This window comes from Phocoena sinus, chromosome 11, assembly GCF_008692025.1.
Source record: "Phocoena sinus isolate mPhoSin1 chromosome 11, mPhoSin1.pri, whole genome shotgun sequence".
In the NCBI taxonomy this organism is placed as follows: Eukaryota; Metazoa; Chordata; class Mammalia; order Artiodactyla; family Phocoenidae; genus Phocoena; species Phocoena sinus.
This window is the reverse complement of record NC_045773.1, coordinates 64,732,126-64,748,975: the sequence shown is the minus strand read 5'-3', so window position 1 is coordinate 64,748,975 and position 16,850 is coordinate 64,732,126. Positions and strand designations below refer to the sequence as shown.

At 40.2% G+C, this 16,850-nt stretch overlaps 1 protein-coding gene across 1 annotated transcript; it reads right to left on the bottom strand.

Moving 5' to 3' along the window:
* Nucleotides 1-1,764: 1,764 nt before the first annotated feature.
* On the bottom strand, nt 1,765-14,430 carry SNRPC (small nuclear ribonucleoprotein polypeptide C). The gene is made up of 6 exons (XM_032650205.1): nt 14,368-14,430; nt 13,972-14,014; nt 8,744-8,852; nt 6,337-6,426; nt 4,743-4,847; nt 1,765-2,104 (listed from the first exon to the last, which is right to left on the bottom strand). The coding sequence occupies exons 1-6, from the start codon at nt 14,373-14,375 to the stop codon at nt 1,980-1,982; spliced, it is 480 nt and encodes a 159-aa protein (XP_032506096.1). The 5' UTR covers nt 14,376-14,430; the 3' UTR covers nt 1,765-1,979.
* Between the last annotated feature and the right edge of the window lie 2,420 nt (nt 14,431-16,850).

The following is a 16,850-nucleotide window of genomic DNA, read 5'->3' as shown; positions in this document are numbered from 1 at the left end:
ATCTTAGTTGCAGCAGGCGGGCTCCTTAGTTGTGGCATGCGAACTCTTAGTTGCAGCATGCATGGGGGATCTAGTTCCCTGACCAGGGATGGAACCCGGGCCCCCTGCATTGGGAGCTCGGAGTCTTAACCACTGCGCCACCAGGGAAGTCCCCAGAGTTACAATCTTGAGTAAAATAGATCCTAAGACAGAGTTTGCCAAACCCACTAATAATAATCAAAATTTCCTAGGGAGTTTTCCCAAAATGCAAATTTCCTAACCCTAAACCAGATATATAGAATCAAAATCTGGCATCTTTATTTTGGAAAAGGTCCTCCATAATTCTGATCACCAAGCCAGGTTGTAAACTGCTGGTTTAGGGCACCCTCTAACCATCACTATAACAATAACCTCAGACGGGAAAGGTGGCTTCTTTTGTTTTTTTTTTTAAATAGCTAATGATTCAAAATCCAAAAGATAGAAAAAGGTGGCAAACCTTTCTCCTTCATCCCTGTCCCCCAGCCACCCATTTACTCTTCACGGGCAACCAATATCTCCAGCTGCTGATCTGTCCTTCCAGAGATCCTTTAAGCACACACAGGCACATACAGGTATCTCCTTTACAAAAGGATAGCAGCAAACAATACATTATGTGAACAAACCAAAGTGCAGGGCAATGTGTATCTCGGAGTTCTTTCCCTATCAGTATAGAACTTCCTTATTCTGTCCCAGCCACCCATTTACTCTTCATGGGCAACCAATATCTCCAGCTGCTGATCTGTCCTTCCAGAGATCCTTTAAGCACACACAGGCACATACAGGTATCTCCTTTACAAAAGGATAGCAGCAAACAATACATTGTTATGTGAACAAACCAAAGTGCAGGGCAATGTGTATCTCGGAGTTCTTTCCCTATCAGTATAGAACTTCCTTATTCTGTTTCAACAAGCATGGTACATGCCACTTCGTGGATGTCACGTACTTGATAAATCAGTCCCCTTTCACTGGACACCTATGTGATTTCCAGTCTCTTGCTATAATGCATAATCTTGTACACAAGTCATTTCATACATGTGCAAGTCTACCTGTAGGATAAATTCCTAGACATAGAAACACTATGTCAAAGGATACAAGTATTGTAATTCTGAGCGATACTGCCAAATTGCCCTCCCCAGAGGTTATACAATTTTCACTCCTACCTGTAGTATGAAATAGTTTAGATTTTACACTGAGCTGAATATGAACAGTGGCGATGGCTTACTTTCTAGATGCCTCCCTGAAAATATCCTCCTTTTATAGCCTAGTAACAAATAACATTCTGCAAACACCTTCTGCACCATGAAAATCCGCATAGTTTTCTCATTACTAATAGAACATTTTCTGACTATTTGAAGTCCAAGAAAAAGAGGAGCTGAGTGAAAGGAGGTTAAGGCAATTCTTGCTGCTGTAGCTTACATGCGCTCACCGTGAAGCCTTTTTCCCTACTTTAGCATAAAAGAATTAAAATTTTCCACTCACTACACAAAGTATTATTAATGTGAAAAATTAACCAGGTGCTGTTTATTATTTTAATCAACAAAAGCTCCACAAGTGTTGGATTTACCAGTTTTTGCACAAGAGGACTTTACTAAATAAAGACAAGGTGCCCAAAGGGACCCACTCTACAGCTAAGGGAAAATAATGTCATACAGAGGGCATGCTGAAGAAAGAATGAGCTAGAGAAACACAACTGGACTCTCTTTTATAATACAAAAAGAATACAGAAGGGAGAAAAAAGGGAACACATTTTTAACTAAAAGAATTGACAATTTTATTTTCACATTTCACAATACAAATGAAAATTGCTTTTTCTGTCCCACCACTCCCCTCCAAAACTACTCTTTGATAGGAAGGGGGAGCAAGTCTTCCTTGTCATCCTGTTAGAAAACATCCCGAGTCACAGCACCATGATCTCCTGGTGAAGTAATATAAAACTGATATAAAGAGGTTCCCCAATCTCCTTATCTGTCTGGTCGAGTCATTCCTGGCCGGGTGGGCACCATCATGGGACGGGCAGGAGGTCTCATCATTGGGGGCCCAGGCATCATTGGCATGTGGCCTCCCATAGGCGGCCTCATTCCAGGAGCTGCAGGTAAAACAAAGAAAAGGAAAAAAGACAGTCAAAAATACTACTTAGGAGAGCTTGATGGGACTTCAATAAAAGACAAAAAAGTAGCCCCCCCCTGCAAAATGCTGGAAAAAAGACATACTTGACAGAAGAAATGCAACAAATTCATCACATCTGTAAATTACTGAGACATTCTCAAACAAAAAACAAAAAGGTCAACACAAGAACCATATGGGAATCATGATCTAATGATAGTAAGGGGGAAACTATTAATAGACTGCTTTCCAGAAATCACCAGGGACTAGTTCCCTAAATTGACCATTTTTCTCACTCAGGGAAATTCACAACTAAGTCACATGTTAGTCAGCTCTTTTAATCAGTTCTATCCACCATATAACCAGGAGCTATTTCATGAATGTACACAGGCACGGAGGACAATCTTACCACTAAGCGTTTGTTCGGAGCTGTAGGAAAGGTGAGCAGGAGGCCCATGCTGAGAACCTGTTAGTAACCATACTTAGCTCAAGTCAAGAAAAATAATAGGCAATAATGTGATTTATAGCAATTAGCACACACACACAAATCTGATTTTTCTAATACATTTCAGAAACTATTAATGAGTTTTTTTTAAGTGTCCCATCAATACACCAGCCAAATAAATGAGTCAGGGAAGGGAGGGCAAGCAGACAGGTGAGGGTTGGGGAGGAATACAGGCAGCTTCACGGGAGTGGTAATGTTCTACTTCCTCAGCTGGGTGGTGGGTTCATGGTATTAATTGTATTACTACGCCTTATAATTTTCATGTTACATATCTTCTTTTTAAATATCAAATTTTACCTAATTATTTATTTTCAACTAAATCATTTTGATTAAAGGCTTGCAATAAATGCTTCAAAAGAAAACTATATTTAAAGTTGAATATAGCCTTATCACAAAAAGTAAAACACAACTATATTTAAAGTTGAATATAGCCTTATCACAAAAAGTAAAACACAAGGATATGCAAAAACACAAAATCCAACAGATACAGAACTGAATTTCAACAGAAACAGAAAATACTAAAACTTCTAAATATCTTATTAAAAAATCCCTCCATGACATAACCTGTATTCAGCATTTCTTAGAAGAAACTGATCTAGACCAAAGACTGAAAATGAGGCCCCTGAAAACTTTTTCTTTGGTCTCCATAATGCCTTAAATCTTAATTAGTTGTCAACACTGGCAATTAATATGTCTTGTTACTAATAAGTAATTCTAGACTTCTTTTTTCATCTTTTTATTGTGGAAATGTTCAAACATACACAAGCATAGAAAAAAAGAATATAATGAACATCCATGTACCCATCAACCAGCTTAAACAATTATCCACCCGAGGGCAACCTTGTTTTATCTTATCCTCACCCACCCCCCAGCTACTCAATTACTTTAATGCAAATCCCATAATTTTATTATTTTATCCTGGCTAAAAACAACAACAACAAAATACTCGGGCAAATTGGCAACACTAAGCCTGTATTCTCAAATGTCAACCACAGGTTGACCCTGAGTTCTAGAAGGCTTCTTTGCATGTGACAAGCATTCCCCAATTCACATCCCTAACCCCTCTAGGGATGTGAATCTGTGATCCCAATTTAAGAATGCAAAAGACATCTGAGTCACTTAGATTGTGTTTTGGATTCACAAGCCAGTAAAGCACGAATTCTCTTTATCTAAACTCTCCCACCCCTAAATGATACCCACAGCAAGCATACTGAATGTTTCTGGCCAGGAAGCTACTCTAATGCCTTTGCACCTTGTCTTACCAGTTGAGTTGTAGGCTTCTTATGTCAGTTGTATTTACTCTAATTACATAATTTAATTATTCTGCAAACTGATGAAATAAGAATGTAGAAAAAGAACGATTTCTATAAAAACTAAGCTGATAATAAGAAAGTCTCAGGCAAATCATTCCCCAAAAGTACTCACAAATTTGGTAAGCGAAACGATCATAAAAAATAGAAACTAAATTGCCTCACAAGGTCTCTAATCACTTCAAAGAAAATGAAACTGAAGTTGGTAAAGGACACATTATGAGTATGGCTTTCTGGTTTATGCAAGAAATATATGGTGTTCCAGTCAGTAGACTCATTCTCAAAGCAAAGGCCCTGACCATGTATCAGAAAACTCTGCAAATTAATGTACATTTATGTTTATGTTAAAATAAAATGTTTGAGGCATAAGTTTTTTCCCCTTCCTGAATAAAAGACTAACTACCAGGCCTAAGGTCTTTTTCATAAATACTAATTAACCTAGTTAACTTGCAAGATTAAATCAGCAATAGGCGGTAGCTCTGCTCCAAATCAAAACCAAGAAAAGCAGCAGCACAAATATATATCTACCCTTCTCCGCATTATAAATGGCCAAAAGTCAGGAGGGGGTGAGGAAACAGGAGGGACAGAGGAGAAGGAAAAAAGAGGCAGTCTTATCCTGCTTTCAGTTGCACAAGGTCTTTGGATACCATCCAATTACACTGATAAACCAAGTATTTCTTTTTATCAGTATAGATTCACCAAATGTAATTTGTTGCAATACATTTAGACAGCTAATTAAGAATTCTATTTAAATGGAAAGCTAAAACACAATGGAGCATCCAAGAAGGAAAGAGATTCAAACTTACCAGGTCCCACTGGCATCATCCCAGGAGGAGGAGGGCCCATCATTGGCATCATGGGAGGGCCCCCCATGTGGGGTGCTGGCATCATCCCAGGGCGAGGAGGACCCGCTGAAATAAAGAATGGGGCCTGAGGCTGAGATATGCCTATATATTAACATTTTCTCTTCTCAGTGAAATAGGGCCTCATGATCTGGCCCAAATTCTGTAATAGTTCTGTAACTTCTTATGGCTTCTTTTGTAACAGCAGATTCACAAAAATCAGTGGGCTACACAACTTTAGTTACATTATGACTAAAAAACAAGAACAAGCCTGCCTAGACAGAAGTGTAAAATAAAGATAAGTTTCCCAGGGCTTCCCTGGTGGCGCAGTGGTTGAGAGTCCACCTGCCGATGCAGGGGACACGGGTTCATGCCCCAGACCGGGAAGATCCCACATGCCGCAGAGTGGCTGGGCCCGTGAGCCATGGCCGCTGAGCCTGTGCGTCCAGAGCCTGTGCTCCGCAACGGGAGAGGCCACAACAGTGAGAGGCCCGCGTACAGCAAAAAAAAAAAAAAAAAAAAAAAAAAAAAAAGTTTCCCAGGTTAAAAAGATTCCAACAGTTTAAATTTTTAAAAGAAGGGTATTATACCCCTGATGAACTTAAGCCACAAGTACCTAATTTCAGATCTTTTTTTTTTTCCCAATCAAAACTATGTTTAAGAGAGTCTTTGGAAATACGAAAATGTTTCCGCACAGATATTCCTGAACAATAACAATCTGGAACAACTTAGATGTCCAACAATAAGCAAATGGTGAGACTGATCATGTACATTCATACCACTGACTATTCTACCATTAAAAATAATGCAGTTGAGTGCTAGCCAGTCAGGATAGAGTAGGAGAGCAAGCCTGTGATCCTGATCAGGTCCCAGGATGGCAGGATTCCAAGAAGGGTTTGGTGGGTCACTAGTGGTCTACCTGCATTAGTGTGCAACTATTATAAACAGCCTACTTCTCTGTGTTTATATCCATGATAATTTACAGGACTGAGTTTAGGTCTCTGAGTTCAATTTTAATCTGAACCCTTCCAGGAGGGCCAAAGAACTTATGCCCTAGTTGCACAATGTCCTCCTGTCTGTCATGCAGAAACAATAAGCCTTCCCAGAGAGTAGAGTCCTTTGATCCACTCCTCTTTTAACTATGCAATTTTTGTCTTTCACAGGTATATATATTGGTTTTAGATGAGTTACAAGGTTGGGAGAGAGACTGAGGAGTTTATCAGCTACATCAATCCTCCAGTGTTGTATTCATAGCAGTAAACAACTCAGCAGCAATACCTCTTTATACATCAGCTCATCTAATCACAGGTACATTCTGAGCTTTCCACTGACTCTATCTCAGACCCATTTGAGATGTCACAAATATAATACCCTAATAATAAGGTAATCAGAAGGTAACTCTAAAGATATTTCAGAAATTATACCACTGAAGTTGTTTTCTATTACTGCCTATGTATTCATTTAATGAACATGTGAAAGCCAACTGTGAGATAATCTAACAAAATCAAGGGTAATCTGCCCAGTTACACCCCTTAAGATAAAAACTTTATAAACTTACGGAGACTGGGGGGAGGTGGAATCATTGCCCCTGCAGGAGGAGGAGCAGAGAATGGAGTAGGAGGTATCTTTCCTTGTTGGAATGCAGCAGCTTTGGAGAGTGAGGAAAAACACAACAAACAGTGAATGAGAATTCAGCAACCCATTTATTTACTAAAATAACCACTTTCTTTTAAATTTTTAACAGTCCCATATTTCACTCTAAAAAGCATTCATCTAAGATTACTACATCATGGTCTCCACAGTTTTTAAATCAACTTTACGTACTCACAAGCTACAACTGCAATTAATTGGTTTACTGATCTGGGTTTTTTAACCTGTTTTTATTTCATCAGCATTCCTATGGATGAATTAACTGTGAGAGACTAGTTAACTACGAGTGAAAACCTCCCACCTATAAATGTCTTACCAAAGAGCAGCAGTCATCTTTAATCTGTACATGTAGTTGACACTCAATTCAAGCTGCTCATAGTTTTGTTTGAAAAATGTGTGATAACTGCCCAGAGGCCAGGCTTTGTAAAATTTCAATCCTTCCTATATATGCTTGCCTCCATCAAAACAATATACCATTTTGGTTTACCTGTTTTGAAACTAATGCACTGAGGTAAGAGATGTAAAAGAAACAAAGATTTCAAAGCAAGAGCCTGCTCCGAAGGAGATGATGATCTTGAAAAATGTCCAATAAAATTATCTTTTTATTTTTCTTTCAGACAATATGAGGCACAAATGAAAACAAAAGAAATTGAAGATTGTTTATATTTGGTTTGGGAAAGGAGTCATACATAAATACTAAAATACACACTCATAAATTCTATTCCTGAATTTGTTAGCCCTTCCCAATTCAGTGCAGCCTGCAGCCCAGACACTCCCCCATTCCACTCCAACCCCACAAGTGCAAAGGAGATCAAATTACTCAAGTAGATCACTGGTAATTCACGAGAACCAGATCCAAAAAATGACCTAGAGTAGAGATTTATGAACAGCTATCATATTCCTCCAAACAGAGCCTGTGCTCTCTAAGGGATCACATCCCCCAGCAAAAGCCTTTTCCAATCAAAAGTCACCTCCCACACGTTGTGTAGGACAGCCTGTAAAGGCTGAAGAGGGAGTGGCTAAGTAGCGGACTCAACATCAACATAACCCTGAACATGATGAGGTAAGCCCCCAAGGGCTTGCTTCTTATCCTCTAAAAATCCTCCATCAAAAACATTTACTCATCTTAAATTATTCGGCTGAGCACAAAAAATAACAAAAATGCTGCTAACCTCTAATGCAAGAAACTTCCAACATCTTTACAAATAGAGGAGAAAATGATTACATTATATTTTTTCCCAAATGAAATGAGACAATGTCTGAGATTTGCTCCTTAATAATCCAGGAGGGGAAAGGGAGTAGACTGCCTCAACAAGGGGCAATTCTGTCCCCTTGGGAACACCGGGCAATGTGTGAAGATATTTTTAGTCACAACTGGGCATTGCTATTGGCATCTAGCAGGTATAGGCCAGGGTTGCTGAACAGTCTACAATGCACAGGACAGCCCCCAACAAAGAATTATCAGGCCCCAAATATAAATAGTGCTAAGTTTGAGAACTTTAATATAAATGAAACAAGACTGCCGCAGCAGAGTGATGCGGGTGTGGCAGCCATGGGAGGTTTATTCTCTAAAGTTTTCCTTCTATTGTGCTTAAAATTTTCCATGATAGTTTTGCTTTTTTTAAAAAAAAATAAAATCACACCACAATCAAAGTCCACATTTGCCTGCCAGTTCTGGGTACAATGAACGATCAGGAAAGGCCGTGTTTCAAATACACCAGGATGATCTAACATAAAAATGCAGTATCTCTTTCTGTCAGTGCCTTGGACCCAACTATCCTGAACAACAAAAATGTTCTTAATTAAACAAAAAGAGTATGGCATGTATGGCAGCGGTCCAAAATATACCCAAACTATTCTGTCACATCAGTTACTTCCTTTGTGACCAGTTATCTTTGCCAGGACAACAAAGAATAAAAGTGTCTCAAACTCTTCAAAGAGAGCTACAAACTCACCCCCATCTTTTCCTATTACAACCAGAAAACAGATCTAAAAACCATGGCTCACTACAAAGGAGGTTCTGCATAAATGTGCTACAAAATCTGGTCCACATCAATAGTGAAATATTAGGCAACTCATTCTTCTCTGCCCAAATTCCCAGTCTAATCAATACCTGATTGCTCTAACCTCAAAAATTAATATTAATGTTTTCCTATATCCCTGGGAAACCAATGACCTTCCACTTCTTTGATTCAGCACATCAGAATACTCCTATTTATCATTCAGAATGAGTTGCTTCTGTGAAAAACAACAGAGACAGGGACGAGAAAGAATGGAACCATTCTACCACATCAGAACAAGAGACTGAAACGCACTTGTTTTGTCAATCAGGCTCTGAGCCTGCTCTTCCATCCATTTCTGATAGTAGTCTTTCACATTCTCTTTGTGTTTCCTACCACTGCAGTGTGTCTTTCTCACAGATGGCTGTAAAACAAAAGGTTGTATCAGTCAGAGAAACAAATATCCAAAACCAGAAAATTTTTAAAGCCTTACCTTTTAATAGGTAACCTGGCTACCTCTAGCAGCCTTAGCTGGTGCCAAAGCATCACTTAAAAACATTATCCAGCAATGTACTGTGGTAATTTACCTACTGTATTTATTATGTAAACCAGGGGTCAGAAAACTATGGCCCATGGGTCACCCACCTGATTTTGTGGAAAAAAAGTACTAGAACACAGTGGTGTTCATTTGTTTATGTATAGTCTATGTCTTGTCTCTACAACAGCAGAGTTGAGCAGTTGCAACAAAGACTGTTTGGTCCACAAACCCAAAATAATTACAAACTGGCATTTGAAGAAAAAGTTTACAATCCACTGATCGAGAAAACAATATCATATAATGCCCTTTCTTAGGCCATTCTACAGCAAAATAATATAGCTTATATACATTTAAATAACACTGTTTATGGGAGTATATTCTTTTAAAGGACGATGGGTCTAGAAAACAGACTCCATGTGAATCACACACAGACCTTTGTCTCTAGCCCACTAATCCTTTTGTTCTTTCTTTAACAGTTTTATTGAGGTAAAACTGACATAAGATAAACTCCACACACTTAACCTTTTGGTTTTTTAAGTTAACATTTATTTAACTCTTACTACATGTCAGACACCATGCTATGTACTTTACAAGGAGTGCCTCAATCTCTATAGAAATCACACGTGCATGGTACAGTGGAATACTAATCAGAAAGAACGAATCACTGATACGTGCGATTCGGACAAATCTCAAAAACGTGCTGAGCAAAAGAAATCAGATACACACAGAGTGTATAAGGATCCATTCATATGAAGTTTAAAACCAGTAATAATGATCTTTAGTCATAAACACCAAATCAGTCAGTGCCAGGGGTGCAGGGGACTGATTGCAAAAAAACACAAGGAACTTTCTGGAGTGATGGAAATGTTCTATATCTTGATGCATACATGAAGTTGTAATCATTTGACAAGTCATCAAACTGTACACTTAAAATGTGTGCATTTAATTGAATATAAATTATAATTCAATACAATTGATTTTAAAAATCACAAGGTTGGACTTCCCTGGTGGTGCAGTGGTTAAGAATCCACCTGCCAATGCAGGGGACATGGGTTCCATCCCTGGCCCAGAAGATCCCACATGCCGCAGAGCAACTAAGCTGGTGCGTTACAACTACTGAGCCTGTGTTCTAGAGCCCGCGAGCCACAACTACTGAGCCCGCAAGCTGCAACTACTGAAGCCTGTGCGCCTAGAGCTTGTGCTCCACAACAAGAGAACCCACTGCAACAAGAAGCCTGCGCACTGGAACGAAGAGTAGGCCCTGCTCACCACAACTAGAGAACAAAAGCCTGCACACAGCAATGAAGACCCAATGCAGCCAAAAATAAAATTAATTAATTAATAAAAAAATTAAAATCACAAGGTGATTGGGACTTCCCTGGTGGTCCAGTGGTTAAGACTCCACACTCCCAATGCAGGCAGCCTGGGTTCGATCCCTGGTCAGGGAAGTAGATCCCACATGCCGCAACTAAGAGTTTGCATGCCACAACTAAAGATCCCACATGCCACAACCAAGACCCAGCAAAGCCAAATAAATAAATTTTTTTTTAATCACTAGTATGTATAAAATAGATAACATGAGAACCTGCTCTATAGCCACTCTACTTCACTTCGCTGTACAGTAGGAACTAACACAACATCATAAAACAACTATACCCCAATTAAAAAAAAAAAAGTTTAAAAAATTTTTAAAAATAAAATGTTTGGTTCTACCGGAAAAAAAAAAGAAATCATCCACTGCACGCAACTCAATTGTCAGGCAGGACATTTGAATTTTTTTTAATTTATTTATCTATTTTTGGCTGCATTGGGTCTTTGCTGCTGTGCGCAGGCTTTCTCTTGTTGCGGTGAGCGGGGGCTACTCTTCGTTGCAGTGCGCGGGCTTCTCACTGCGGTGGCTTCTCCTGTTGTGGAGCAAGGGCTCTAGGCACATGGGTTCAGTAGTTGTGGCTCGCGGGCTCTAGAGCACAGGCTCACTAGTTGCGATGCACGGGCTTAGTTCTTCCGCAGCATGTGGGATCTGCTGGACCAGGGCTTGAACCTGTGTCCCTTGCATTGGCAGGTGGATTCTTAACCACTGCACCACCAGGGAAGCCCCAGGACATTTGAATTTTCACAGAAGAAAAATAAGAAAATAAACCCATTACCTACTTAAAAAGAAAAAAATCACAAGGTTATTATCTTCTGTTTATGCTTAAAGACTCGTCTCAAAACACATAGATGGTAAGCAGCAAACTAAGGCCTGGAATCCAGATCTCATTCAGATGCTCCTCACAGCTGCCTTCCTCCCTCCTAACTCTCTTCACGTGACTGCTTCAGCAGCAGCATATACGACCAACGTCGTGTGAGCAAAACTGTCTTTTTTATAGTCTGTATCTCAAAATACTGTTCCCTGTCACCCAACCACTGCTTACACTAACACCATAATGATGCCTTAAGCCTAATAACAAAATCATGCCTAAGAACCAGCAAAAGCTCAAAAGTTAGAGCACTGAATGTTTTATACATTCATACTGAACGTTTTATACATTTCAAAGTCCACCACAGGGACTGCTTCAATCACTACGGAAACTTCCTATTTTCACAAGGTATCATGTTAGAACAGCAGTATTACAAGGATTCCTGACAGTTCTCATAAAGAGATATTTATTATAAAGAGACACTTTTCCATTCTCTGAATTCTAGCATTACCAAGATGAGTGAGTATATGACAATATAGCACTGGAAAAGGGTAGAAAGGCATAGCCCCCCCATACTAACAACTTCAAAAAATTATGACTAGGGGTTTGACCTAGAGAAGGGGTTAGGGATACAAAACCAAAACAAAACAGAAAGATGGGGGATTTATAGGCAAGCTACTACCACTACCAACTTACTGGAGGAGTCTCCTCCAGGACAATCTATAATAATATTTAGAACTATTATTTCTTCAAGAGGAACCACCCTACTTACATGTTCCACAAATCTATTAATGCTGAACTACATCTAACCATGTGTTAGAAAGAATTCCAAATGAAGTGACAACAGAGAAATTATTGGCTAGGTTCTTGCAGCTACTATTCAAGATGACATCATGATCGAGTTCTAATTTCATCAGGTCTCTGCAGAGGCAGCAAAGTAGAGAGCTGCAATTCTGAAGGTATGGCTCACAGACACCACTCAAAGTGAAAGACAGACCAGTGAATTTTAATGTTAAAAGAGTGTATGACATCGTTTCAGATTCCACACTGCAACTAGCCATGTGCTGAGTTTTCGTGCAATAATATAAAGTAATAAAGAATATCCACGCTTGTCTAAAAATGCTATTAAAGTACTCCCATATCCATGTGAAGCTGGATTCATCATATACTTCAACCAAAACATAGTGTAATAGATTTGAAGTAGAAGATGAGAATCTGCCAGCTTCCATTAAGTCAGATGTTACACAGGATTCCAAAAATGTTAAAATGCCATTCTTCGTACTTAATTTTTTTGTTTTGGAAAATAGCTATTTTTCACTTTTAAAGTGTTATTTGTATGACAAGTAAAAAGTCTGTTATCATTACCTTTAAATGAATTAATAAGCATTTTTTAAGCTTAAGTTTTAACTTCAAATACAGCAAATTTTAATGGATATAACCCACCTTTTTTTCTCTTTTTGAATAATCCAGTAATTTGTAAGAGTGTAAAGGGACCATGAAACAAAAAAAGTTTGAGAGCTGCTGGCATAGAAGCTCTGGAGTTAGACTGCCTAGATTCATCTTCCAGCTCTATACAACTTACTGGTTTTGTAACATCCAGTCAGTTATTTATCCACACTGCCTCAGTTTCCCCCTTTGTAAAATGGGAGATAACACCAACCTCATAGGATTAACATAAGCATTAAACAAAATCATACATGGAAAGCATTTGGAACGCTGCCTGACATACAATAAATATTCAATCTTAGTCGCTCTTATTTGTTAAGCAGTTTTTAATCAAATCAAAGTATTTGGTTTAAAATTTAGGCATTTCTTTCCAATTTAATCAGTCAAACATTTAAGAGCCTTGACACAACGAAATATTTGAACTTCAGAACGTTTTCCTAGAATTTTTACTTGTCATATACATTTTTTTCATCTTTAAACTTGCTAAAGCTTTATTATTTCAGGTCTCCACTGAAAACACTGACTGATGGAAGACTAGTAACTTTGAATTATGAAGACAGTTACAGGAAGAGTGGAAAAACAAACACCCCAAAGTATTTTCTCCAAGCATTAGCCCTTAAACCTTAGCAAGATGAAATGCACAAATTACAAAATTTTTTTTAAATCTAATTTAGGGAGTTCCCTGGTGGCCTAGCAGTTAGGATTCCGGGCTTTCACTGCTGTGGCCTGGGTTCAACCCCTGGTCAGTGAACTGAGATCCCACAAGCTGCACAGTGCAGCCAAAAAAAAAAAGCCTGATTTATTACATATAAGGCTTTTCTTAGGTTTCCTTTTGTTAAAAAAATAACTTTATTGGGCTATAATTCACAGATAATACAATTTACAAATTTTAAGTGTACAATTCAACGGGTGTTCGGTATATTCACAGAGTTGGGCAATCATCACTACAATCAATTTTTTTAAAATTATAGTTGATTTACAAATATTATATTAGTTTCAGGTGTAAAAGACAGTGATTCAATATTTTTGTAGATTATGCTCCGTTTAAAGTTACAAAATAATGGCTATTTCCCCTGTGCTGTACAATTAGCTACTTATACACAGTAGTTTATACCTCTTAATCCCATACCTCTATTTTGCCCCTCCCCACTTCCCTTTCCTCACTGGTAACCACTAGTTTGTTCTCTAAATCAATGAATCTGTTTCTGTTTTGTTATATACATTCGTTTGTTTTATTTTTTTAGATTCCACATACACGTGATAACAGAGTATTTGTCTCTGACTTATTTCACTAAGCATAATACTCTCTAGGTCCATCCATGTTGTTGCAAATGGGAGACATATACGGTTTTTTGAAGCTGAAAAGAAACACTACTTACAGAGTCATGGGTGAGGTATGTATCGCAGTAGTCACAATAAAACCTGAAAAGAGAAAAAGTAGAGAAAGAGAAAATGACAACCCGTTAATAGATGCCCATCCACCGAGGTGCTGTTTACTGAAGGTAAAATAGAAAATAAAATAAAGTAAAAGACCTATTCACGATGAGAAGACATCAAACAGAGCGTCCTGACACAAGCCAAGCTTTTGGGTTGCCTTACGGAGAGTCGACCTCCACACTCGTAAAGAGGTATCTAGAAATCCGGGTCTCCCTTCCTCCCCAGACCCTCTCGCTCCCCCAGAGGCTCGTGGAGCCAGAACCCGCTCTGTGCTCCCCCGCAGGGCCACAATCAGTGATCGAGACCGCGAACACCCCCATATTCAGGGGCCCACTCACTTAGGCATGTCGCTCGGCAGGCCTTTGGCAATTCCGTTCCGCGCCGCCCGGAAGTGACGCGCACAGTGAGCGCCGACGCGGCGGAAGCGATGAGTCAAATGCGACTGCAGAAGCCCCACCCTGTCATCCAATCCACCAGCTGCGCTGCGCCTGCTGTACGGCTTTGTCGGCGGAGCGAGAGGCGGGGCTTGTCCTGCTCTTCCCTTCACCTAGAGGAGTGTGGGGAGGGGAGTATCAAGTGTCCCTGCGAGGTTCAATGCACGCGCTTGTGGCTGCGATTTTCGATTCTCCTAGAAGCGTGTCGTTCATCCTTTCTTTCGACAGTTATCTAATGAGTGTCTGGTATGTGCCAGGCACAGCTATAAATGCTAAGAAGCCAGCAGTGAACAAAACAAACAAAAATCCTTGCTTTCTTGGAGTTGACATTCGAGTTGGGGAAGACAAATATAGTAATAAAGTCAGTATGTAGTGGGTTAGATGGAGCCAAGTGCTATGGGGAGGGAGGGAATGTAGCATGGAAGAAGGGAGTTCAACTTTAAATAAAACAGAAAGCTTGCTGAGAAAGTGATGACTGAGAAATGATAGGTTCTTAAAGCAAAAAAGCCAGGCGCAAGCCATTTTACATAGTGTCTCTTTTTTTGAGACTCATTAACCACTGGAGGTGGCAGAATCCCCAGTTTCAAATCTCGTGGCTGCTTCCTAGCTGTGCTGCATGTGCAAGTTATTTAATCTTTCTGACTGTTCACTCATCTGAAAAATATGAATAATAGTTCTTACTTGTAAGCTTTGAGGAAGAATTAGATGTGAAAATGCTTGTAAAGCTTTCAGTGCAATGTCTGTACATACTAAGCCCTCCACAAATGGGAGTTATGGTTCCACAGGAGGAAACTGTTAGAAGAAACTTGTCCAGGGAGTTCCCTGGTGGCCTAGGGGTTAGGATTCCAGGTGAGAAATGGAGTATTTCCTACCATATCAGTAAACAAAGGATGTCATACTCATCAGCAATTGCAGCCCCCACTGTCGTGAGCTGGTGAGCCCTGAGGGAACTGAGGAAGGAAAAAATACCTGCCATCTAGCAGCCATCAGATTGCATTCACTCCCTACGGTGAGCCCTGAGGTAACTCAGGATGTGAAAACACAGGCCCCCAGATAGCTGATGTGCATAGCAGAGGAAAGATTTCAGTGAGCCCAGACTCTTGCATCTTCCCATACACAGAAAAGTGCTAAATTCCTTTACTTGGAATATCTGATTTTCTTTAATTAACAATAATCTTTTGATGTTCAGACTACCTGCCCTTTGTTGCAAAACTGCTATATAACCTGGCTCCCTGCCTTGCCTCCTCCGAACAGTTCTCTCAGGGTTACTTGAAATGCTGCCTCCCGGGCTTAAAGTCCTAAAAATTCCAGCTGAATAAAACCCAACTCTCAACTTTTAGGTTGTGAATATTTTTTAAGTTGACACAGCGTTTCACAGTCGTGGCCCAGGTTCAATCCCTGATCAGGGAACTAAGATCCAGCAAGCTGCGGGGCAAGGCCAAAAAAAAAAAAGGTAACTTGTCCACAGGGATAACCCATTCTGGCAACAAGGCCAAACTTCCAGCCTGGTGTATCAGACTCCAAAATGGCCTGACCCCTCTTTCAGAAAAGGGAAATAGGACTTCCCTGGTGGCGCAGTGGTTGAGAGTCCGCCTGCCGATGCAGGGGACACAGGTTCGTGCCCGGGTCCAGGAGGATCCCACATGCTGCGGAGCAGCTGGGCCCGTGAGCCATGGCCGCTGAGCCTGCGTGTCCGGAGCCTGTGCTCCGCAACAGGAGAGGCCACAACAGTGAGAGGCCCATGTACGGCAAAAAAAAAAAAAAAAAAAGAAAAAAGAAAAGGGAAATAGTGTTGGGAACTGGGGAGGAGGAGCTTTTGCTTCTTTTGTTCCATATTCTCTGACGGTGGAGTTGCAACCAAAATAATAAAACCTGGTGCTTTATTGGAATATTTACTATGTCCTAGTGAGGCTGGAGATAGATGGGCCCCAGGCCGAACAGTGTGGACAGAAACTCCATAATAGCAGAAACTCCATAAAAGCAGGATGATGGAGGAAGCTGGGCCCTGCCCACATAAGAGATAAAAGACCAGATATTCCTCATTCTCAAAGTCAAGGAGACCTCCCTGACTACACATGCACAGAAAGGCTCCTTGGAGATCAAAAAGGGAGGGGGTGCCACCTCATAGTAAGTGATGCCAACTACCCATAGGCCTCTTCACTAGAATCCATCTTGGCTAAGAGGTGCGCACGCACACAGGGGAGGACCCTGAGATATACCAAATGTGGACTCAGAACCAGGCAAAGCAAGATGATTGGACAAAGGAAGCCCAGAAGAAATGCCCCATAAAAGTGATTCAAACTGCCACAAGTATGTGGCGCTCTCTCTCTCAGCCCGCCCGAGTGTCTATCCACACGTACTGTACTCTTTTTCCTTGTAATAAACAC